Consider the following 26,252-nt stretch of genomic DNA (forward strand, 5'->3'; position numbering starts at 1 on the left):
TCTATCGTTGCGCATGGAGTAAGCTGTCTATGAACCTAATGGTAATACTTTGATGTGTTGCGTATGCAATGTTTTATAATTGAAAAGTCAATAAACAGATTTGATTCATAAATGTAATAAGGAATCCCTAATGTTTTCCTATGGGAGGGGTAGGCCTCATAGTACTGAAAAACAAATTTGGGAGTTTTTCACTACGAGGACATGCCCTACCTTTTAATTATACAACACCCTGCCCCTATGAGCAACCTAGGACCTACTTTAGGTGTGACATATGTAATAAAAGCAGAGTGGAGTTTAAGGCTTAGCAAGCGTTTCAAATGCCAATTCGACATGGCAGTGGCACACTGCCTTCAGGTTCCCATGGCAGGCCTGGGACATGTTTTAAAGTTCTCCTTAAGAGGGTGGAACAGTAAGTGCGGCAGGCCAATATATACCATTTAATTTACAGGCCCTGGGTGTATGGTACACCAATCTACAAGGGACTTACATGTAAATCAAATATGCTAATCAGGTGTATGCCAATCAAATCATGTTTTACGGGAGTGAGCACAAGCAATTTAGCACTGGTTAGCAGTTGTAAAGTGCACAGTCCTAAGGCCAACAAGCAAAAATCCAGCAAAAAAGTAGGAGGAGGAAGGCAAATGGTTTGGGGGTGACCCTGTAAAGAGGGCCATTTTCAACACCACACTTTTGCACTCTGTGTTTCCCTTGTGTACGTCTCCTCCTGCCCACCCTGTTCCTACCATTTGTTTTCCCCCCTCTCTGCTTGTTGCTGTCATTTTCTTGTGCTTCTTGCTCTCTCATGTGATTATCCTCCATTGGCTCAGTCCACTTTTCTCTTGCTTACGCTCAGTGTTCTTCTCTTCAAGTGTGTTTCTCCTCCTGCTCCCATGTTAATCTTTTCCCTGTGCAAAGTGATATATGTACTGCCATCAGCTCTAACACACAGATGTGAAAAATCTAATCTTGGGCAGACAGCAGTCCTCGAATAAACAGATCACCCTTGTGAGGCCCCCAACCTGTGAAGGGCACTTCAGTGTGGATGGTCACCTGGTTCTGTGGGTCAAGAAACCTTTTGATCAGTAAGAAGGTTTTTCTTGCTCCACCACTACAAATTATGCTCAGCAGTGAGCTCCACAAACAGTACATCCTTCGAACAGTCAGTCCCTTGTCACCATTATCTGGCAAGACATTTCCATAAAGGGTGCATGAGTAGTCTTGCTTTGAGAACCTGATCAAAAGTTGACCGCATTAATCTCAATAACTGCATTACCATTCTCACTAACAGAGTATGTGACATCAAGCAAAAGGGAAACAACCTCTGAAATATCAACTCTCTTAATGCTGGAGTAAGCTTTACCCATCACTGTACTGTATGTCGCTCCCAGAAAATCCTATGTTTGCAGTGGAAACAGGTGGGAGTTTTTAGCATGGATTATTAATGCTAGCCTGTGGAAAAGTTGTACAACTTGTTGAATATCCCAATTTACAGCAAGTAAATCAGAAATGGAAACGGACGACTTTCGGTCATACGTATGCAGCCACAACCTCTAAATGATTGGCAAATACTTTTTGGGCTGCTGCAACTCCAAATAGCAACACCTTGAATTGACAATATTTTCTCCTGGCCAGAAACCTTAGATATTGGTAATAAGCCTAATCTACAGGAAAGGGAAAGTAGATGCCCTTGAGATTGATTGGTGGTTGCCAAGCAGTTCTCTGCTTTTAGGAGCAGGAAGACATCTTGTAGAACTATCACCAGGAAGTGGTCAGATTTAAAGTATTGATTCAGTACAGGATTGGGTGCAGAGTTCCATATTTTTTGGATGTAAGAGTGCATTAAGTATGATCCCTGTTCCCTTTGATGTGCCATCACTATCATTAGTGTGCTATTTTGTAAAAGCACAATACATCCTCCAGCATTAGTTGGTGATCATCCTTACTAATTTTGTGCCAGTACGGTGGGTTATTTGGAGGGGTGGTGTGAAATTCCAGGCAGTAGCTGTGGGCTTGCTGGACGATGATGCGTGGCTAGCACCCAATGAAGGCTATTCTTCTACTGACAAACGGTAGTGCTATATGGTGCTGCTGTACCTCTGGGCAGAACACAATCACAAGCATGGTATTGCACTGTAGTAAAATGATGGTTTTCACCTATGTTTTCTGCTGTGTTCTGCTTTCCATCCTAAATTGTATCCTATGTGCTTTTTATAATTTTGTGTGTGCCCAGCATCATTCCCTTTGATACCCGAAGTGCTTCGAAGGTGAGGTACAATGGACAAGGAGTGTAGTTATGGTCAGCAGCAGGCAAAGATTGCACATCTTGTGCTGGTGTGCCAAGGGATATTCCAAGTGGCAGCAACAACAGTTCTGAAAGGAGGTCCATTCCAACACTGCAGTGCTTCTTGGCCACCCGGGGGGTGCAAAGCCCTCGACGATCTGGGGCGTCAACAACTGCCTTCCGTGCTGCCAAAACTCTTAATGTGTGGGAGAAATTAAGGTACCAGTGCTAGGACGAATCCTGAACAATGTGCTGGAAAGGTAACCCAACGGCCAACAAAAAAACGTGCTCAGGACACAAAGAACTCTGTGCTCACTCTGAACATTCAAAACCAAATATGGGGAAAAAAAAGACAAACCAACAGAGTTAGTGCCTATTTCCAATGTACACTACGAAAAGTTACACCATATCTCATAACGTGAGAGACTTCTTTGAACAAAAACAACTTGCACAGATTCAAGCCAATACTAGATAGCAGCAGTATGTTAAGCATGTGTATCTACAGACACACATGCTACAAACACAGTCCCTATTAAAGTTGTGGGAATAGCTAGAAGAAGAAACATGATGAAAAATCCTAAGAAGAGGACAAGGGGACACTGGATCAGAGTGAGAACCAAAGACCTCACCCGGACATGAAATTAAATTTCCATGCAACACTGAGAAGGAATGTGGAGGATTTGCAACATCTGCTGACCACACAGTGGCAAAACCGCCTTCGGACAATATATGATAAGTTTGACATCTGTCTAAGTATTTTTACCGATACTGCCATGATCATTGTTAAAAGTGTGGGGTGCATCCAAGTCCCCTCAACCCTGTTTTGGAAACGAAGACTGTCATAATAAGGAGGGAATATATTCTGTAGTCATTCATCTAGTGTTTGTGGGATAGACCTATGACGGTTAAATATCTTTTTAATTTAAATTAATGAAGATACTCTAAAAAATGCATGACTTGCAGATGAATGTCGCTCTTCAGCTCAAGACAGGCTGTGTTCACATGAAAGATTTATTTTTCAAACTATTACATTGCGATATAAGTACATTTCTATTTGGTTTATATTTCTATAGGCCAGAAGACATAATTTCAATGCCTTTGCTTATTTGGGTGGAACCAATTTTCTTTTGAATGACATCATAATTTGTGATACTTCTTGAGTGAAATAAAAAACACAAAACAATGTAAAAACACCATGAAGATGTCAGAAGAGGGGGGTGAGGCCAACTGTACTCCTCTCCTCCCCAAACAAAAACCTACAAAAGACAATAAAGTTTACATTAATCCGGTTCAAAAAAAGTTGTTTGATCCAAAATGCTCTCATGATGAAAATGCTTGTAACTGTGAATAAATAATGGTAAATGTATTTAATACCTACAATCTTTTTCTGCCCAGTTACATTCTTGTCCTCAAGATCCTTGAATTTTGATCGAAAGGGTATCATTTTTTCTTGAAGTTCTTGCGTACATAATTCATAGACATCCAACATAAGAGGAAATTTAACATCCTAAGGACAAAGCAAAACAAAAAAAAAAGATTTGCAGAATTATATAAATGCAGATGTATAATTCTGCAGATTTTTAAAACTTATTTGACTGAAGTTGGCCTGTCATGAATCTTTTTTTTTTTTTTTTTTTTTAATCTTTATTTGATTTTCTCTTTCTTCACAAAATAACGATAACAGAATGAATGTATCATCCTTCTATGGCATATTACTAGTGCTCACAAAGTAAAGTCGTCCTGCCGAAAGCATACAATAATATTAAGCAACATACAACAAATCAGATTCAGCTGCTTGTAATTATCTCAAATACACCCAAACAATCTATGGTCTTTAGAAATGGTTGCCAGTTCTGTGGGTTCGTATGCAAGGTTACATCTTCAATTTAGTGGTAATATACACCTTAATCTCTAATAAAATAACATCAAATTTCTGTCCTGGGGAAGAAGGGTGGTCACGCTGCTGACTTTCTACCAGGAATGCATTTAACTTTGAGCAACAAAAGCTTGTTACATCTGATTTTCATTTCTATCACCATACTGTGGCACCAACCTGCTTTCTTGCTATGAATAACCTTACTCCAACAATCTTTTTGAAAAACAGGCAGCACTCCCCTGCAGTCAAAGTGAATGTAACTGTGTCAAACAAATACAGAACGAAGTTCACATCTCAAAAGGAAGATTGCTCCCCCACCCACTTTTACTTTGTATAAATAATCAAAACAATTTTGAAAGGTGTTCCATGCATGCAAAATCTCTATAATTAGCACCTTTTGTGCACCCTGGACAACTAATAGTAATAGTGCATACAGAATGGAAACCTCTTGTATGACATTTCTAGGACAAAAGGGTCTGAGATCCCAGTAACAGCTGTAGCACATACTGTTTCTGCATGCTGGAACATGCAGGCTTATGCTCGATAAATACACATTGACGGGGGATGAGCAAGGGCACAGGTAAAGATGAAATAATAGGACTGAAAAGCTCCCAACTTTTAAGACGCTGCATGAAAGTGTATTTGATATAAAAACAGTTATATTTCTACTGTGGTTCCCGTAAGTGACAGTTTTTTGTAGTAAGAGTGTTTTAAAACCACTCCCAAAGCATAAGGAGAGTTGTGTTTTTGGGAAGCCGGTGGGCTGCTAAAATGGTTGTGACCTTGTCAGTAAATAATGTGGCTTTTTTTGGGTTAAGGGAGATAGTTTTTCGTAGGCTCTGGCTTAATTATTTAACTTATTAACTCTGTTGTCCAGGTGCTTTGTGAACCCTGGAAGGAATCAGAGTGAACTAGCACAAAGGATCGTATGACCAATCTTTTTTTATTTTATGTCTTAAATCAGGAATTACAAAAACATACATTATTATTAAATATATACAAACATGCTAACGCCAAAATAAAATATTTGTATATCAAAGTGATGAACCAAAAATAGTTCCAATCAATTTTCGTTGGGGAGATTCTGGTACTCTCTCTCAGTTCCTTCTCACCCACAAATCGGGCAAGTGTTTTCTACATTACTAATGCAACCATATAGCCATTTTTCAATGCACCTATTCTTGCTGCATATATCTCTTCTCCATACCATTATCATTTTGTTTCTCCAGTCACTAAAACTAGGAATATTTTCAGTTTTCCAGTGTAGTGTTATCATGGATCTCACCACCAAGTTAGCTATACAGGTGATATATTGTTCTCCTACTGTGCAAATGTTCCACAGTTACAATTATGTGATTCCATGATATTTTCTTGCTGAGCTTCTCCTCAATGCAGTTAAAAATCTCAATACAGATCGGGGTTAGCTTTGGCACACCACAATATGAATCCAATTCCCAAAGTCTACCAAACATATAAAATACTCCAGGTTTTGCGCTAGCTTAAGTTTGTGGAAAAATACAGGTATTCTATACAGGTGTTAGCCATTTTGACAAACACTGTATGTTGATTATTTTTAAGTTTAAATCATTGATTTCTTTGTTTTAAAACATTTTAATGATTTTGCAATTTAAGCAGTAAACAAAGACCATAAGGCCAACAATTATCCAACAAATGACAAATAAAAGCACAAAGAAAACTATAAATGTCTCCACGGACATATCCCACCACACCCAACCAGACCATACAATGGTCCATATCTTTCTTCCCTACCATTAAGACGGGGGAGTGGCAGCTCCACTCCTGTGCTATGTCCTGCTTTGCTAAGGTCTTGGCCAAGTACAAGAGAGACAATCGGTATCTATAACCATCCAAATGGTTAGTGAGATGTTATAGTAGGGTGAGATTGGGTCCAGGGGAAGCGACCAAACGAGAAGTCTGCCCAAACAGGCTGCCACCCCACATCAGTATTTTTGTAGAGTGGAACAGCCCCACACAGTGGGAATAAATTAGCCCTCCCCAGCGCCACAATGAAGACAGGTCGGTGATGCTATTGCACTCATGCGCCAGAGTCTATGTTCCGTAATGAAAATGTCACTTACCCAGTGTACATCTGTTCGTGGCATTAGTCGCTGCAGATTCACATGTTGTGCATAGCCCGCCATCTGGTGTTGGGTCGGAGTGTTACAAGTTGTTTTTCTTCGAAGAAGTCTTTCGAGTCACGAGACCGAGGGACTCCTCCTCTTTTGCTTCCATTGCGCATGGGCGTCGACTCCATCTTCGATTGTTTTCCCCGCAGAGGGTGAGGTAGGAGTTGTGTGTGTTAGTAATAGTGCCCATGCAATGGAGTGAATAAGTATGTACCAATTAAGGTTTAAGTAATATATTTACAAATGTACAAAGTTGAAGATAACTTCCAAACGGCTACAGGCTCCCGGGGAGGCGGGTGGGCACATGTGAATCTGCAGCGACTAATGCCACGAACAGATGTACACTGGGTAAGTGACATTTTCAGTTCGATGGCATGTGTAGCTGCAGATACACATGTTGTGCATAGACTAGTAAGCAGTTATCTCCCCAAAAGCGGTGGCTCAGCCTGTAGGAGTGGAAGTAGTCTGAAATAAAGTTCTTAGTACGGCTTGACCTACTGTGGCTTGTTGTGCGGATAGCACGTCTACACAGTAGTGCTTAGTAAATGTGTGAGGCGTAGACCATGTGGCTGCCTTACATATCTCGTGCATTGGAATATTCCCTAGGAAGGCCATGCTTGCGCCTTTCTTTCGGGTTGAGTGTGCCCTTGGTGTAATGGGCAGCTCCCTTTTTGCTTTAAGGTAGCAGATTTGGATGCACTTAACTATCCATCTGGCTATACCCTGTTTTGATATTGGGTTTCCTGTATGAGGTTTTTGGAATGCAATAAACAGTTGTTTTGTTTTTCTGATTTCTTTTGTTCTGTCAATGTAGTACATTAGTGCTCTTCTGATGTCTAATGTATGTAGTGCCCTTTCAGCTACCGAGTCTGGCTGTGGGAAGCACACTGGTAGTTCTACCGTTTGATTTAAGTGGAACGGTGAAATAACCTTTGGTAGAAATTTAGGATTGGTTCTTAGGACTACCTTATTTTTGTGTATTTGGATATAAGGTTCTTGTATTGTAAACGCCTGAATTTCACTTACTCTTCTTAGAGATGTGATGGCGATGAGAAATGCAACTTTCCAGGTTAGGAATTGTATTTTGCAAGAATGCATGGGTTCAAAAGGTGGACCCATGAGTCTTGTTAAGACGATGTTGAGGTTCCATGAAGGAACGGGTGGTGTCCTTGGTGGTATAATTCTTTTGAGGCCTTCCATAAACGCTTTAATGACAGGAATCCTAAATAGTGAAGTTGAGTGGGTAATCTGCAGGTATGCAGATATTGCTGCGAGGTGTATTTTAATGGAAGAGAAGGCCAGGTTCGATTTTTGTAAGTGTAGTAAGTAACCCACTACATCCTTTGGAGATGCGTGTAATGGTTGAATTTGATTATTATGGCAGTAGCAAACAAACCTTTTCCATTTGCTTGCATAGCAGTGTCTAGTGGATGGTCTTCTAGCTTGCTTTATGACTTCCATACATTCTTGGGTGAGGTTTAAGTGTCCGAATTCTAGGATTTCAGGAGCCAGATTGCTAGATTCAGCGATGCTGGGTTTGGATGCCTGATCTGTTTGTGTTGTGTTAACAGATCTGGCCTGTTGGGTAACTTGACGTGGGGTACTACTGATAGGTCTAGCAGTGTTGTGTACCAAGGTTGCCTTGCCCATGTTGGTGCTATCAGTATGAGTTTGAGTTTGTTTTGACTCAATTTGTTTACTAGATATGGAAGGAGAGGGAGAGGGGGAAAAGCGTACGCAAATATCCCTGACCAGTTCATCCATAGGGCATTGCCTTGAGACTGCCTGTGTGGGTATCTGGATGCGAAGTTTTGGCATTTTGCGTTCTCCTTCGTTGCAAATAAGTCTATTTGAGGTGTTCCCCACATTTTGAAGTAAGTGTTTAGAATTTGGGGGTGAATTTCCCATTCGTGGACCTGTTGGTGATCTCGAGAGAGATTGTCTGCAAGTTGATTCTGGATCCCTAGAATAAACTGTGCTATTAGGCGAATGTGGTTGTGAATTGCCCATTGCCATATCTTTTGTGCCAGGAGGCACAGCTGTGTCGAGTGTGTCCCCCCGTTTGTTTAGATAATACATTGTTGTCATGTTGTCTGTTTTGACAAGAATGTACTTGTGGGTTATGATGGGTTGGAATGCTTTTAACGCTAGGAAAACTGCTAGCAGTTCGAGGTGATTTATATGCAGCTTTGTTTGATGTACGTCCCATTGTCCTTGGATGCTGTGTTGATTGAGGTGTGCTCCCCACCCTGTCATGGAAGCATCTGTTATCACGTATTGTGGCACTGGGTCTTGGAAAGGCCGCCCTTTGTTTAAATTTATACTGTTCCACCATAGAAGCGAGAGGTATGTTTGGCGGTCTATCAACACCAGATCTAGAAGGTGACCCTGTGCTTGTGACCATTGTGATGCTAGGCACTGTTGTAAGGGCCTCATGTGCAGTCTTGCGTTCGGGACAATGGCTATGCATGAGGACATCATGCCTAGGAGTTGTAATACCATTTTTGCCTGTATTTGTTGTGTTGGATACATGGTTTGTATAACTTTTAGGAAATTTTGAACCCTTTGTGGACTTGGAGTGGCTATTCCCCTTGTTGTGTCTATTGTTGCTCCTAGGTATTGCTGTACTTTGCACGGCAGAATGTGTGATTTTGCATAGTTGACGGAGAAACCGAGTTTGTTAGAGGGTTTGTATGACCTGATCTGTGTGGTGTGATCACTTTGTCAGTGAGTTGGTCTTGATTAGCCAATCGTCTAGATACAGGAATACGTGTATTTGCTGCCTTCTGATGTGTGCAGCTACTACTGCTAGGCATTTTGTAAAGACTCTTGGTGCGGTTGTTATACCGAACGGCAATACTTTGAACTGGTAATGTATTCCTTTGAATACGAACCTTAGGTATTTCCTGTGCGAGGGATGTACCGGTATGTGGAAATACGCGTCTTTGAGATCTAAGGTTGTCATGTAGTCTTGTTGCTTTAGCAATGGTAACACTTCTTGTAGCGTGACCATGTGAAAGTGTTCTGATTTGATGTAGGTGTTTAGTGTTCTGAGATCTAGGATTGGTCTCAGTGTTTTGTCCTTTTTTGGTATTAGAAAGTACAGTGAGTAAACTCCTGTGTTTATTTGTGTACCTGGTACCAGTTCTATTGCGTTCTTTTGCAGTAATGCTTGAACTTCTATTTCCAGAAGGTCTGAATGCTGTTTTGATATATTCTGTGTTTTTGGTGGTATATTTGGAGGGATTTGGAGAAATTCTATGCAACAACCATGTTGGATAATTGCTAAGACCCAAGTGTCTGTTGTTATTTCCTCCCAAGATTGGTAATACTGACTTATTCTTCCCCCCACTGGTGTTGTGTGGAGGGGATGAGTGACCTGTGAGTCACTGTTTGGTTGCAGGTGTTTTTGGGCTTTGAAATTTTCCCCTGTTTCTAGGGAACTGTCCTCCTCTGTACTGGCCCCGAAAGCCTCCCCTTTGGTACTGTCCCTGGTAGGTAGACGGTGTTGAATGTGAGGTACTGGCTTGGGTGGCCTGACCCCGAAACCCCCCTCTGAAGGTTGTTTTGCGGAAGGTCCCGAAAGTGCCTCTGCCCTGCGGGGAATAGAGTGCGCCTATGGCCTTGGCAGTGTCAGTGTCCTTTTTAGCTTCTCAATTGCCGTGTCCACTTCAGGTCCGAACAATTGTTGCTCATTGAATGGCATATTGAGCACCGCTTGCTGTATCTCCGGTTTAAAGCCAGATGTTCGTAACCACGCGTGCCTTCTTATGGATACTGCTGTGTTAATTGTTCTTGCAGCTGTGTCCGCTGCATCCATAGAGGAGCGTATTTGGTTATTGGAGATGTTTTGTCCCTCCTCAACCACCTGTTTCGCCCTTTTTTGTAAATCCTTGGGTAGATGCTTGATGAGGTGCTGCATCTCGTCCCAATGGGCTCTATCATATTGCGCTAGGAGCGCTTGAGAGTTAGCGATGCGCCACTGGTTTGCAGCTTGTACTGCGACCCTTTTTCCGGCTGCGTCAAACTTGCGGCTTTCTTTATCCGGAGGTGGTGCATTGCCTGATGTGTGAGAGTTGGCTCTCTTGCGAGCTGACCCTACTACAACCGAATCTGGTGGCAGTTGTGAGGTGATGAAAGCAGGGTCTGTGGGCGGTGCTTTATATTTCTTTTCCACCCTTGGTGTTATTGCTCTACTCTTGACAGGCTCTTTGAAGATTTGCTTTGCGTGCCTTAGCATTCCTGGGAGCATAGGCAGGCTCTGGTAGGTGCTATGGGTGGAGGAGAGGGTGTTGAAAAGGAAGTCATCCTCGACAGGTTCCGAGTGTAGCGACACGTTATGGAACTCTGCTGCCCTAGCTACCACCTGTGAATACGCTGTGCTGTCCTCTGGTGGTGAGGGCTTGGTAGGATACGCCTCCGGACTGTTGTCTGACACTGGGGCGTCGTATAGGTCCCAAGCGTCCTGGTCATCTTGGCTCATGGTGGTGTGAGCCGGTGAGTGTGACGGAGTCTGTGCCGGTGATATGTAAGTTACAGGTGGAGGAGAGGGTGGCGGAGTTACCTTCTTCACCACTTTTGTTTGTGGTGCTTGTTCCTGTGTTTGGAACTCAAGTCTCCTTTTTCTCCTAATAGGGGGAAGGGTGCTGATCTTCCCTGTTCCACTCTGTATGAAGATCCGCTTTTGAGTGTGGTCTACTTCAGTGGACTGTAACTCTTCCTCGAATCTATGTTTGCGCAATTGAGAGGACAGTGATTGCTCCTCTGAATATGAGCTGGTAGTTGGCTCGGTTGCCGGTCGTTTCGGCACCAAAACTATGTCCTTACTCGTTTTCGGCTCCAAGGCGACTTTTCTCTTTTTCGGAGTCGAGACTTCTCGGCGTCGATCCTCCTCGGTGCCGCTGTCTCTGCGTCGAGCAGCTTCGGCTCTGCTGTCTCGGCGTCGATCTTTGTCGGCAGCACTGTCTCGGTCCCGAGATTGCTGCGTGCCTGTGTCTCGACCCGAGTCGGACGATCTCGGCACTAGTTCGGCCTTTTTCGGTGCCGATGGGCGGTCACCGACTTTATGGGTTGAGACATGGCCTGTTGGCAGTGGCGTCCCCTGGGCCTTGTCTGTTTTCTTGTGTGCTGGCTTCGACGTCTTACTCACTGTTTCGTGGACGTCGAATTCCTCCGAGTCCGATTCATGGATAGAGAAGGCTTCCTCTTCTTCTCCTTGTTCCTCGAACTCTCGGTGTCCTGTCGGCGTGGACGCCATCTGTAATCTTCTGGCTCGCCGGTCACGGAGCGTTTTTCGGGATCGAAACGCACGACAGGCCTCAGAAGTTTCTTCCTTGTGCTCGGGCAACAGGCACAGGTTACAGACCAAATGCTGGTCTGTATATGGGTATTTGTTGTGGCATTTAGGGCAGAATCGGAACGGGGTCCGTTCCATCAGCCTCGATGTTACACGCGGTCGGGCCGACCAGGCCCCGACGGGGAATCGAAATTACCCCGAAGGGCTACCGGAGCTCTTCACGATTCGATGTCGATTCTATCTAACCCGATCCCGAACGCAACAATACCGACGTAATTTTCCAATTTTTTAACTATCTTTCCGTTCGAAAACCCGGAGCGAAAAGGAACACGTCCGAACCAGATGGCGGAAAGAAAACAATCGAAGATGGAGTCGACGCCCATGCGCAATGGAAGCAAAAGAGGAGGAGTCCCTCGGTCTCGTGACTCGAAAGACTTCTTCGAAGAAAAACAACTTGTAACACTCCGACCCAACACCAGATGGCGGGCTATGCACAACATGTGTATCTGCAGCTACACATGCCATCGAACAATATATTTTGTGAGGATAGTTAAGCTGGATCAGCTGGAGCCGGGCCGCTATTGTGGCCATACGCATCCCTCTAGTGCCTTCGTCCAATCTTCGTTCTCAAAAACCCCAATATTTGCCTCCCAGACAGCCCAGTGGGCACAAAAAGTATCAAGTTGATTGAATATGAGTATTTGATATATCTATGCAACCTTGTGGTCTGCCAGGAAGTCCATTAGAAATTTGCCCTCTAGCGGACTGAATTCAGGGAGAGCCACCAGGTCTATGTTGGGGGTCAATGCATGGCAGAGTTGGAGATACCTATGGTTGATATTTGATGTGTAAAGTCTGGAACAACTTTAAGACTGCCCAGTGCATTACATTCCTGAGAGTAGAAATCCCAATGAGGTTTCACTTACAAATGCCCTCCCCCAGTGTAGTTACCTGCGAACGTTGGCTACTTCTCCATAGAAGCGTCTATCCCGTCAATGTATTCCACCACCCCATCTGTTGGAGGGAGGAGCGCCACAAATTAAAGACCACTCTTGTCGCCAGAGAAGGCTCTTTTTGTCTCCACCTCCGTATAGGTAAGATACAACATAAGTGTCTCCCATCGCCCACCTTTCAGATGCATAGGTGGGGTCTCTCTGAATAACATACCAGCTGTCACTAACAATCAAAAGATGAGATGATCAATAATCAATAATAGGATTCAAAATCAGCCATAGCGATTCCCCAACAGTAGGTGAACTGGAAACATTTACCCAGTGCAATACTTGGGATCCTCACTTTGTCCCAGAGGAAAGCAGTAAGGATGGTGTTCAACTCACTGAACCATTGTCGGAGAATATCATATAGGAAATTCTGCAGTTGATAGAGGAACCGGGGTAGGGGCACCATTTTAAAAATGGCTGAGCGGCCTGTCAGTGATAACGGGGGGAAATTGTCCTGGAGACAAGCCCTAACCAGCTACAGATTACGAGACCACCCTAGGGACTCATTAGGGGATATGAATGTGGCGAGATATCTAAAACGTTTACCACCTCGCGCAGGCCAGAAACCCAGTTGAGAACCTGAAGTACCCCCCACTATGGGGAACACCGTGGACTTCGATAAACTGATGTGTAGGCCTAAGTTTCCCCCAAAACACTATTCCCAAATGATGGAGTCAAAGTCTTTGTCAATGTCAGCCAAAAGGATCGACGCTGGGTCTCCAGTCTGTCAGCTAGTGCCAGTACATCACAGAGGCATCAAATGTTGGGGCGAGTGACACATGGTGGCATAAACCCAGCCTGGTCTGGGTGGACCAGATTAGAGATCAAGCGCACTGGCCTGTTTGCAAATGCCTTAGCCAAAATCTTTACCTCCCAGTATAGTTGAGAAATTGGGAAGTATGAAGAATGCTTATTCGTCAGCTGGCCAGGTTTGGGGAAAACCACAATCTCTGCATGGCGTCAATCGGGTGGGAGGACAGCAGTACGGGCTGGGGAGTGGATCACCGCCAGCATAAGGTCCAGCAGTTTGGGCATATAGGTTTTATAAAAAACTTGCAGGGGAACCCATTGAGTCCCAGGTCCTTCCCCGAAGGCCGAAAAGAACTCCGCCCCGGTTAGAGCGCTGTCCAGCGGCTCAGGGTCTGTGAAAGAAAGAATCTTGAAGGGGAGTGCCTGCACAAATCCACAATGTGTTCCCAGGATAGGGCCCTCCCTACAGGCATACACACCTTCAAACTGAGCAGCTGAACTGTCAACTATCTTCTCAGGATCTGCGAGCAATGTCCCGGAAGAGTCCTGAGTAAAGGGCACAGGGAGGAATGGGGGAACACACTGATAGTCTATGAAGCATTTTATTGATAAATCGATTCTGGGACACCTACAAGGAATGTTTGGCCTCATCCAGCAGGAACTGTTTGTTTTGGTGCTGTAAGAGAATCAGTTGCCTACAAGCCACCTGTCCATCTGCCTCATGACTTCAGTCGTTTAACACAGTCATCCGAGTTTCTAGGTCCACCAAGACTTATGCTGCTGCATCTTTATGCAATAACTAATATCTACCCCCTTTAAGGTTGGTTTCAAGGCTTTCGACGTCTCAGGTGAGAGTAGATGCAATATTATGGATAAAATGCTCCACAATGGAGAAGGCGAAAGGTGCCAGCGGAAGGCTGGGCAACAACAGCCCACTCGGAGCCGCATAGCTATCAGAGTGATTGGATAGCCCTCTGGCTAAAACTGTGATGTTGAAAATCCCATGTTGGTAAGGCTGCGGAACCAGGAAATAATCCAGCTGGAAAAATGAGCCATGGGCAGCAGAGAAGAACGTATAAGGCACGTCAGTTATATGATGGGGCCTCCACACGTCAACGAAGCCCAAAGTGGAGATGAAGGAGTAGAAGGGCGTCACACCAGAATGAGCACTCCACTAGGGTGCCACTGATTCATAGTAGGGTTTACCAGTCCGTTCCAGTCCCCAGCTAACACAATGAGTCCCCGAGGCAGGTCTCCTCATAATTTAATTTGTTCCACCTAAGTAGGACCGAGTGGGGGGCATAAATACACAAAAACATGAGGGATTCCCCAAACAGCATTCCAGTAACAGCAATATAATGGTCTTGGTGGTACGATCATGACCCAGAATGGAAGATCTGAGAATAACCAAATCTAGCCAGGCAGGGGACTTTATTACCAAGTAGCTGCTTCTCTTGGAGGAGGATATCTGCACCCACCCGCTTGGCATGCAAAATGTACCACCCATCTCAACCTTGTCGAGTAGGCCACTGACATTCCATGAGGCTTTCCGCAGATGGTCCATTTGCCTTTCGGATGATAGGTCACTTATACAGTAGGAGTTTGTGAGTACCAACAGATGAGGTGTGTGGAAAGTCAGGTGTGTAGCAGACATGTAATACAATGATAAACACAAACATACAGAACACCTCCATACTTCGGAAACAGGAAGTATCTGTCATGAGGCAGACCACCCCTAGGCCCTAACAGGAAGCCCAGTCAGGTCTGACCCAATGATCCCCCATACTCAACAGAAGAAAAAGAACAGTGGGAAAAGCGACTAACTACCCGAAATGTTATATGGCCACGCACAAAGGAAAATACATCGGAGTTCAGAAAAAGCACCCCCGGGATTTGGAGTTCAGCAATGTTACTTGGAAGGCACCATTGGCAGCACCTGGGAGTCCTGAGCTCCACTCTCAGCTACCAAGGAGTCCTCCTTCATGAGTAACGCGATCTGTTGCAACACTTCACTGGAGTCTTTGCCAGTCTGTTGCGTCAGTCCCCCTGGGATAATTCAGAGTCTACTGGTGGGGGACTGTGAGATTTCATACACCACCCCCCCTTGATTTATTGACCTCTTTCCAAGCACTCACTGATACCTTAATCTGTGCTTCAGTTTCCTAATTCCTGGATATTTTTTATCAAAATATCTGGTTTAATATTTTCTAACAACCACTTGCATGCCTGCCCCAAACTTATATTCTTCGGATCTTCAAATAAGCTATATACTATCTCTTTCTTGTCGAAAATAGTGGCGACATATATATTTATGAGATATCTGCTTATTTTGGTACAAGACCACCAAAGCTCTTTATTTTCTTTAACAATTTCTTGTATACTTAACAATGCTACCCATCCATCATCTGATCCAAAATTGGTTAGTTTGTGGAAACTCAGCATAGACCTACTTGATATCTCTCTAAAAGAAGACAGCCCTCTGACACCATCAAATCACTAATCCTAGACTCAGTGCTTATTAGAGGAATAGCAAACAGAGTAGAATCTGATATTTTCTTTTAGGATGCCCCTCTAATGTCTTATTTCATTTGTATTCATAAAGAATAATTGGCGTATTATGTTCTAAACCCTCCAGAAGTTTTTTTTTTTAAAAAAATCTCAAGCACTTCAAGGCTGTTCCTATCCTCAAACTGAGAAATGAAAATGTCACTTACCCAGTGTACATCTGTTCGTGGCATCAGTCGCAGTAGATTCGCATGTTCTGCAATAGCTCGCCATCTGGTGTTGGGCCGGAGTGTTACAAGTTGTTTTTCTTCGAAGAAGTCTTTCGAGTCACGGGACCGAGTGACTCCTCCTTTTGTCTCCATTGCGCATGGGCGTCGACTCTATCCTCGATTGTTTTTCCCCGCAGAGGGTGAGGTAGGAGTTGAATTGTAGTAATAGTGCCCATGCAATGGAGTGACTAAGTATGCACCTATTTAAGGTTGAGATGATACATATATAATTAATTGAAGGTAACTTCCAAACTGCTACAGGCTCCCGGGGAGGCGGGTGGGCACATGCGAATCTACTGCGACTGATGCCACGAACAGATGTACACTGGGTAAGTGACATTTTCAGTTCGATGGCATCTGTCGCTGTAGATACGCATGTTCTGCATAGACTAGAAAGCAGTTATTTCCCCAAAAGCGGTGGATCAGCCTGTAGGAGTGGAAGTAGTCTGAAATAATGTTCTTAATACAGCTTGCCCTACTGTGGCTTGTTGTGCGGATAACACGTCTACACAGTAGTGCTTGGTGAATGTGTGAGGCGTAGACCATGTGGCTGCCTTACATATTTCATGCATTGGGATGTTTCCTAGAAAGGCCATGGTAGCACCTTTCTTTCTGGTTGAGTGTGCCCTTGGTGTAATGGGCAGCTGTCGTTTAGCTTTAAGGTAGCAGATTTGGATGCATTTAACTATCCATCTGGCTATACCTTGTTTTGAAATTGGGTTTCCTGCATGAGGTTTTTGAAATGCAATAAAGAGTTGTTTAGTCTTTCTGATGTTTTTTGTTCTGTCAATGTAATACATCAATGCTCTTTTGACATCTAATGTATGTAGTGCCCTTTCAGCTACGGTATCTGGCTGTGGAAAGAACACTGGAAGTTCCACTGTTTGATTTAGATGGAACGGTGAAATAACCTTTGGCAAAAATTTAGGATTGGTCCTTAGGACGACTTTATTTTTGTGTAGTTGTATAAAAGGTTCCTGTATAGTAAACGCCTGAATCTCGCTTACTCTTCTCAGGGAAGTAATGGCGATGAGAAATGCCACCTTCCAGGTTAGGAACTGTATGTCGCAGGAGTGCATGGGTTCAAAAGGTGGACCCATAAGTCTAGTTAGGACAACATTTAGGTTCCACGAAGGAACAGGTAGTGTTCTTGGTGGTATAATTCTCCTAAGGCCCTCCATGAATGCTTTAATGACTGGTATTTTATATAGGGAAGTTGAATAGGTAGTCTGCAGGTATGCAGATATTGCTGCAAGGTGAATCTTAATGGAAGAGAAAGCTAGGTTAGATTTTTGTAAGTGAAGCAAGTAACCCACTACATGTTCTGGAGTTGTGTGTAATGGTTGTATTTGATTAATATGGCAGTAGCAAACAAACCTCTTCCATTTACTTGCATAGCAGTGCCTGGTGGATGGCCTTCTTGCTTGTTTTATGACTTCCATACATTCTTGGGTAAGTTGTAAGTGCCCGAATTCTAGGATTTCAGGAGCCAGATTGCTAGATTCAGCGATGCTGGATCTGGGTGTCTGATCTTTTGGTTGTGCTGTGTCAACAGATCTGGCCTGTTGGGCAATTTGATGCAGGGTACCACTGATAGGTCTAGTAGCGTTGTGTACCAGGGTTGCCTTGCCCAAGTTGGTGCTATCAATATGAGTTTGAGTTTGCTTTGACTGAGTTTGTTTACCAGGTAAGGAAGGAGAGGGAGAGGAGGAAAAGCGTAAGCAAATATCCCTGACCAGTTCATCCATAGGGCATTGCCTTGGGATTGTTTGTGTGGGTATCTGGATGCGAAGTTTTGGCATTTTGCGTTCTCCCTTGTCGCAAACAAGTCTATCTGAGGTGTTCCCCAGAGTTTGAAATAAGTGTTCAGAATTTGGGGGTGAATTTCCCATTCGTGGACCTGTTGGTGATCTCGAGAGAGATTGTCTGCGAGTTGATTTTGTATCCCTGGTATAAACTGTGCAATTAGGCGAATTTGGTTGTGAATTGCCCAATGCCAAATTTTTGGTGCTAGCAGGCTTAACTGCGTGGAGTGCGTCACCCCCTGCTTGTTTAGATAATACATTGTTGTCATGTTGTCTGTTTTGACGAGAATGTATTTGTGAACTATTATTGGTTGGAAAGCCTTTAGTGCTTGAAAGACTGCTAGAAGTTCTAGGTGATTGATATGCAGTTTTGTTTGATGTACGTTCCATTGTCCTTGTATGCTGTGTTGATCGAGGTGTGCTCCCCACCCTGTCATGGAAGCATCTGTTGTTATTACGTATTGTGGCACTGGGTCTTGGAAAGGCCGCCCCTTGTTTAAATTTATGTTGTTCCACCACAGAAGCGAGAGGTAAGTTTGGCGGTCTATTAACACCAGATCTAAAAGGTGACCCTGTGCTTGAGACCACTGTGATGCTAGGCATTGTTGTAAGGGCCTCATGTGCAGTCTTGCGTTTGGGACAATGGCTATGCATGATGACATCATGCCTAGGAGTTGTAATACCATCTTTGCCTGTATCTTTTGTGTTGGATACATGCGTTGTATGATGGTGTTGAAATTTTGAATTCTTTGTGGACTTGGAGTGGCTACTCCTTTTGATGCGTCTATTATGGCTCCCAGGTATTGTTGTACTTTGCGTGGCAGAATTTTGGATTTTGTGAAATTGACGGTGAACCCTAGTTTGAAGAGGGTTTGTATGATCTGATTTGTGTGATTTGAGCACTGTTTGAACGAATGGGCCTTGATTAGCCAGTCGTCCAAATATGGGAACACATGTATTTGCTGCCTTCTTATGTGTGCAGCGACTACCGCTAGACATTTGGTAAAGACTCTTGGTGCGGTTGTTAATCCGAAAGGCAGTACCTTGAATTGGTAATGTATTCCTTTGAATACAAACCTTAGGTACTTCCTGTGCGATGGGTGTATTGGTATATGGAAATAAGCATCCTTGAGGTCTAAAGTTGCCATGTAGTCGTGTAGTTTTAGCAATGGCAATACTTCTTGTAGTGTGACCATGTGGAAGTGGTCTGATTTGATGAAAGTGTTCACTACTCTGAGGTCTAGGATTGGTCTCAGTGTTTTGTCCTTCTTTGGTATCAGAAAGTACAGTGAGTAAACTCCTGTGTTTATTTGTGTGTTTGGCACTAATTCGATTGCATTCTTTTGCAATAGTGCCTGCACTTCTATCTCCAGGAGATTGGAATGGTGTGTTGTTAAATTTTGTGCTTTTGGTGGTATGTTTGGAGGGAATTGTAGAAATTCTATGCAATAACCATGTTGGATAATTGCTAGAACCCAAGTGTCTGTAGTGATTTCCTCCCATGCTTTGTAATAATGGCCTATTCTTCCCCCCACTGGTGTTGTGTGGAGGGGGTGAGTGACCTGTGAGTCACTGTTTAGTAGTAGGGGCTTTGGGGCTTTGAAATCTTCCTCTATTTCTAGGGAATTGCCCTCCTCTATATTGTCCCCGAAAACCTCCTCTATACTGTCCCTGGTAACTGGACGGTGTGGCTTGTGAGGTGCTGGCTTGTGTGCTTTGACCTCGAAATCCCCCTCGAAAGGGCGTTTTACGGAATGTGCTGTAATTCCCTCTGCTCTGCGGGGAGTAGAGTGCGCCCATGGCTTTGGCAGTGTCCGTATCTTTTTTGAGTTTCTCAATCGCTGTGTCCACTTCTGGACCGAACAGTTCTTTTTCATTAAAAGGCATATTGAGAACTGCTTGTTGAATCTCTGGTTTAAATCCAGACGTTCGGAGCCATGCATGCCTTCTGATAGTTACAGATGTATTAATTGTCCGTGCAGCTGTATCTGCAGCGTCCATGGAGGAGCGGATCTGGTTGTTGGAAATGGTCTGTCCCTCCTCAACCACTTGTTTTGCCCTATTTTGTAAGTCCTTGGGCAGATGTTCAATGAGATGTTGCATCTCGTCCCAGTGGGCTCTGTCATAGCGCGCAAGTAGTGCCTGGGAGTTCGCGATGCGCCACTGGTTTGCAGCTTGTGCTGCGACTCTTTTACCAGCTGCATCGAACTTGCGGCTTTCTTTATCTGGGGGTGGTGCATCTCCAGATGTGTGAGAGTTGGCCCTTTTCCTAGCTGCTCCTACAACGACAGAGTCTGGTGGCAGCTGTGTAGTGATGAAAGCCGGGTCTGTAGGAGGCGCCTTATACTTTTTTTCCACCCTTGGTGTGATTGCCCTACTTTTGACCGGCTCCTTAAAGATGTCTTTTGCGTGCCGGAGCATACCAGGGAGCATAGGCAGGCTTTGGTAGGAGCTGTGGGTGGAGGAGAGGGTGTTGAATAAGAAATCATCCTCGACCTGTTCTGAGTGGAGGCTTACGTTGTGAAATTGTGCTGCTCTAGCCACCACTTGAGAATACGCGGTGCTGTCTTCTGGTGGAGATGGCTTTGTAGGGTATGCCTCCGGACTGTTATCTGACACTGGGGCGTCGTATAGGTCCCATGCGTCCTGATCTTGGTCACCCTGGCTAATGGTGGTGTGAGCTGGGGAGTGTGATGGAGTTTGTGCTGGTGAGACGTTAATCACAGGCGGAGGAGAGGGTGGTGGGGTAACTCTTTTCACCACTTTTGGTTGTGGTGTCTGTTCCGTCTGGAACTCCAACCTTCTCTTTCTCCTAATGGGGGGAAGGGTGCTTATTTTTCCTGTCCCCTGCTGTATGAAGATACGCTTTTGCGTATGGTCCACATCAGTTGCTTGCAGCTCTTCCTCAAACCTATGCTTCTGCATTTGGGAGGTTAGCGAGTGCTCTTCTGTATAAGAGCCTGAAGCTGGGTCGCTTGCAGTTTGTTTCGGCATCGAAACCCTGTCTGCGTGTTTTTTCGGCTCCGAGGTGACTCTTTTCTTTTTCGGGGCCGAAACCTCTCGGCGTCGATCTGTTTCGGTGCCGCTGTCTCGGCGTCGAGCCGTGTCGGCACCGGCATCTCGGTGTCGAGGCTTGTCTCCAGCACTTTCTCGGTCCCGAGAAGGCTGCGTGCCGGTGTCTCGACCGGAGTCGGACGATCTCGGCACTGTTTGGGCCTTTTTCGGTGCCGACGGGCGGTCACCGAATTTATGGGTGGAGCCATGGCCTGGTGGCAGTGGCGTCCCCTGGGCCTTGTAAATGTTCTTCTGAGTGGATTTCGACGTCTTACTCACGGTTTGTGTATCGTCGAATCCTTCGGAGTCTGAGTCTTGGATCGAGAAGGTACCTTCTTCTTCCTGTTCCTCGAACTCCCGTTGGGCTGTCGGTGCGGACGCCATCTGAAGTCGTCTGGCTCGACGGTCTCGGAGTGTTTTTCGGGACCGGAACGCACGACAGGCCTCGCAGGTGTCTTCGCTGTGCTCAGGTGACAGGCACAGGTTGCAGACCAAGTGTTGGTCTGTGTAAGGGTACTTATTGTGGCATTTGGGGCCGAAACGGAACGGGGTCCGTTCCATCGGCGTTCTTCAGCACACGGTCGGGCCGACCAGGCCCCGACGGAGGATCGAAAAACTACCCCGAAGGGCACCGGAGCTCTTCGATCTTCGATGCGGTGTGGAATCAAAGTACGCCGATCCCGAACGCAACAATACCGACGAAAATCTTCCGAAATTAGCTAATTTTCCGTTCCGAAACTCGGAGCGACAGGAACACGTCCGAACCCGATGGCGGAAAAAAAACAATCGAGGATAGAGTCGACGCCCATGCGCAATGGAGACAAAAGGAGGAGTCACTCGGTCCCGTGACTCGAAAGACTTCTTCGAAGAAAAACAACTTGTAACACTCCGGCCCAACACCAGATGGCGAGCTATTGCAGAACATGCGTATCTACAGCGACAGATGCCTTCGAACATAAGCTTTCAACCGTCATAAAACACTTAGAATGCGTGTAAAATTCGTAAACAAAAAATTACACAAAGGAAGGATTGACATTTTAATCAATGTGACCAGGCCTAAAATAGAAGGGCCAATAAAATCCAGCCACTTCAACAGTCTGCAAAAGAGGCACATAATTCAAATTGTAAAGATCTGCTAAATCTCCGGATATGTATATCCCCATGTAATGGTTTAGTTTACTATTTTAGGCATTATGAACTGGGTCTGCCACAATTTGCAAATAAGTACTGAAGACATAATGTTTCTCTTTTTAATTGATTCATTTTTATAACCACATATGCTTTGAAATATGGAAATAAATTCAAGACACTATTTAATTTAATAGGTCTACTTGAGGTTTCTAAAATAGAAAAGGGGTTAATGTTTGTATAAAACTGACAGCCTTCCACAAAACTATTCATCGTGTAACAACTTATTTAAAAATGTGTTGATCCTGTCAACTATCAATTTTGAGATTATTTTATAGTCAACTTTCAATTATGTTGAAGGTCAACAACAATTTGGATCCTAAGGATTTTTTCTAGTTTTAAAATACTAGGAATTATAGCCAGATACAATTATTCAGAAGCCCTTACTTCAGTCAACATTTGATTTGCCACCTCCAAAAGTTGTTTGGTAAATATTTGCTATACTTCTTAAACAAGTCAGCTTGGAAACCATCACACTCCTCCACACAGATAGGAATAGTTATATTGAGCAACAGATTATTCTGTTAATCTAGGAATAGGTAAGAGTACGAGGAAAGCAGTTAGACAATGTAAATTTATTACATGCTGATATGAATATATTTTCCAAAAGTGATATAAAAAACATTTCCTGGTTCTCCACCTAGATCTATGTTACTGTTATAGAATGCGGGTAATGAAGGACTAATCGCATTCCTTTTTGCCCTTAGCTTTGACGCCCACACTAAAAAGTTCCTAGACTACTCACTCGTATTCATAACATTGTTGTTCATATGTGGTGTTGATTAACAGAACACCTCTATAATAAAAATCTTGATTTCTCTTTAGCCATATTCCATTCTGTTCTTGCAGGACTCAGAGTTACTTGTTAGTTTTCTAAATGACCGATGTGCCTTTTCATCTAGGGGTTTACTGATAATCTTTGCTTCTTCTTTTCTGCAATACCTTGTGAGATTATTCACTCATGTCAAGTAGCTCCAAATGTGTTCCATACTATAGCTTTATCAAGTGAGACGGTATTTGAGACAATAAAAAATCCTCTATACAAATCGCCTCTTTCTGAACCCATAAATCATTTTCTAACTGTGTCTTATTAAAAACTAATCTTTTAGCTTTCCTGTCCATTAAAGGAATAATTATACTTAGTTCAACAGCAAAGTGATCTGACTATCCATTTGGGTAGACATTTTGGTGAACAAACTGAAGGGGACAAGAAATCAAGAAAATAAAAATCAAGTCCTGCAATGAATGAAAGTGAGACTTTCCATGGGTCGCTCAATTTTAATTTCCCTTTGTATCCAGCCACCACTCTAGCCTGCAGAGGTTTATTTTGACCGGCCACTCAAGTGAATTTTTAAGTCTAAAGAACTGACTTTTTAGGTTAAGACTTTGAGGTGAGTTTAATACTGAAATGAAAATGTCACTTACCCAGTGTACATCTGTTCGTGGCATCAGTCGCAGTAGATTCGCATGTTCTGCAATAGCTCGCCATCTGGTGTTGGGCCGGAGTGTTACAAGTTGTTTTTCTTCGAAGAAGTCTTTCGAGTCACGGGACCGAGTGACTCCTCCTTTTGTCTCCATTGCGCATGGGCGTCGACTCCATCTTCGATTGTTTTTCCCCGCAGAGGGTGAGGTAGGAGTTGAATTGTAGTAATAGTGCCCATGCAATGGAGTGACTAAGTATGCACCTATTTAAGGTTGAGATGATACATATATAAATAATTGAAGGTAACTTCCAAACTGCTACAGGCTCCCGGGGAGGCGGGTGGGCACATGCGAATCTACTGCGACTGATGCCACGAACAGATGTACACTGGGTAAGTGACATTTTCAGTTCGATGGCATCTGTCGCTGTAGATACGCATGTTCTGCATAGACTAGTAAGCAGTTATTTCCCCAAAAGCGGTGGATCAGCCTGTAGGAGTGGAAGTAGTTTGAAATAATGTCCTTAATACGGCTTGACCTACTGTGGCTTGTTGTGCGGATAACACGTCTACACAGTAGTGCTTGGTGAATGTGTGAGGCGTAGACCATGTGGCTGCCTTACATATTTCTTGCATTGGGATGTTTCCTAGAAAGGCCATGGTAGCACCTTTCTTTCTGGTTGAGTGTGCCCTTGGTGTAATGGGCAGCTGTCGTTTAGCTTTAAGGTAGCAGATTTGGATGCATTTAACTATCCATCTGGCTATACCTTGTTTTGAAATTGGGTTTCCTGCGTGAGGTTTTTGAAATGCAATAAAGAGTTGTTTAGTCTTTCTGATGTTTTTTGTTCTGTCAATGTAATACATCAATGCTCTTTTGACATCTAATGTATGTAGTGCCCTTTCAGCTACGGTATCTGGCTGTGGAAAGAACACTGGAAGTTCCACTGTTTGATTTAGATGGAACGGTGAAATAACCTTTGGCAAAAATTTAGGATTGGTCCTTAGGACGACTTTATTTTTGTGTAGTTGTATAAAAGGTTCCTGTATAGTAAACGCCTGAATCTCGCTTACTCTTCTCAGGGAAGTAATGGCGATGAGAAATGCCACCTTCCAGGTTAGGAACTGTATGTCGCAGGAGTGCATGGGTTCAAAAGGTGGACCCATAAGTCTAGTTAGGACAACATTTAGGTTCCATGAAGGAACAGGTGGTGTTCTTGGTGGTATAATTCTCCTAAGGCCCTCCATGAATGCTTTAATGACTGGTATTTTATATAGGGAAGTTGAATAGGTAGTCTGCAGGTATGCAGATATTGCTGCAAGGTGAATCTTAATGGAAGAGAAAGCTAGGTTAGATTTTTGTAAGTGAAGCAAGTAACCCACTACATGTTCTGGAGTTGTGTGTAATGGTTGTATTTGATTAATATGGCAGTAGCAAACAAACCTCTTCCATTTACTTGCATAGCAGTGCCTGGTGGATGGCCTTCTTGCTTGTTTTATGACTTCCATACATTCTTGGGTAAGTTGTAAGTGCCCGAATTCTAGGATTTCAGGAGCCAGATTGCTAGATTCAGCGATGCTGGATCTGGGTGTCTGATCTTTTGGTTGTGCTGTGTCAACAGATCTGGCCTGTTGGGCAATTTGATGCAGGGTACCACTGATAGGTCTAGCAGCGTTGTGTACCAGGGTTGCCTTGCCCAAGTTGGTGCTATCAATATGAGTTTGAGTTTGCTTTGACTGAGTTTGTTTACCAGGTAAGGAAGGAGAGGGAGAGGAGGAAAAGCGTAAGCAAATATCCCTGACCAGTTCATCCATAGGGCATTGCCTTGGGATTGTTTGTGTGGGTACCTGGATGCGAAGTTTTGGCATTTTGCGTTCTCCCTTGTTGCAAACAAGTCTATCTGAGGTGTTCCCCAGAGTTTGAAATAAGTGTTCAGAATTTGGGGGTGAATTTCCCATTCGTGGACCTGTTGGTGATCTCGAGAGAGATTGTCTGCGAGTTGATTTTGTATCCCTGGTATAAACTGTGCAATTAGGCGAATTTGGTTGTGAATTGCCCAATGCCAAATTTTTTGTGTTAGCAGGCTTAACTGCGTGGAGTGCGTCCCTCCCTGCTTGTTTAGATAATACATTGTTGTCATGTTGTCTGTTTTGACGAGAATGTATTTGTGAACTATTATTGGTTGGAAAGCTTTTAGTGCTTGAAAAACTGCTAGAAGTTCTAGGTGATTGATATGCAGTTTTGTTTGATGTACGTTCCATTGTCCTTGTATGCTGTGTTGACCGAGGTGTGCTCCCCACCCTGTCATGGAAGCATCTGTTGTTATTACGTATTGTGGCACTGGGTCTTGGAAAGGCCGCCCTTTGTTTAAATTTATGTTGTTCCACCACAGAAGCGAGAGGTAAGTTTGGCGGTCTATTAACACCAGATCTAGAAGGTGACCCTGTGCTTGAGACCACTGTGATGCTAGGCATTGTTGTAAGGGCCTCATGTGCAGTCTTGCGTTTGGGACAATGGCTATGCATGATGACATCATGCCTAGGAGTTGTAATACCATCTTTGCCTGTATCTTTTGTGTTGGATACATGCGTTGTATGATGGTGTTGAAATTTTGAATTCTTTGTGGACTTGGAGTGGCTACTCCCTTTGATGTGTCTATTA

General features: G+C 44.0%; 1 protein-coding gene across 1 annotated transcript in view; it reads right to left on the bottom strand.

Moving 5' to 3' along the window:
* Positions 1–26,252, bottom strand: part of USP14 (ubiquitin specific peptidase 14) — a 372,282-nt gene that overhangs the window by 92,009 nt on the left and 254,021 nt on the right. Inside the window, exon 13 of the mRNA XM_069219990.1 lies at positions 3,660–3,788. Coding sequence (XP_069076091.1) covers positions 3,660–3,788 — 129 coding nt within the window. The remainder of the gene's footprint in view (positions 1–3,659; positions 3,789–26,252) is intronic.

The sequence above is a fragment of the Pleurodeles waltl genome, chromosome 2_2 (assembly GCF_031143425.1).
Source record: "Pleurodeles waltl isolate 20211129_DDA chromosome 2_2, aPleWal1.hap1.20221129, whole genome shotgun sequence".
NCBI classification, from domain to species: Eukaryota; Metazoa; Chordata; class Amphibia; order Caudata; family Salamandridae; genus Pleurodeles; species Pleurodeles waltl.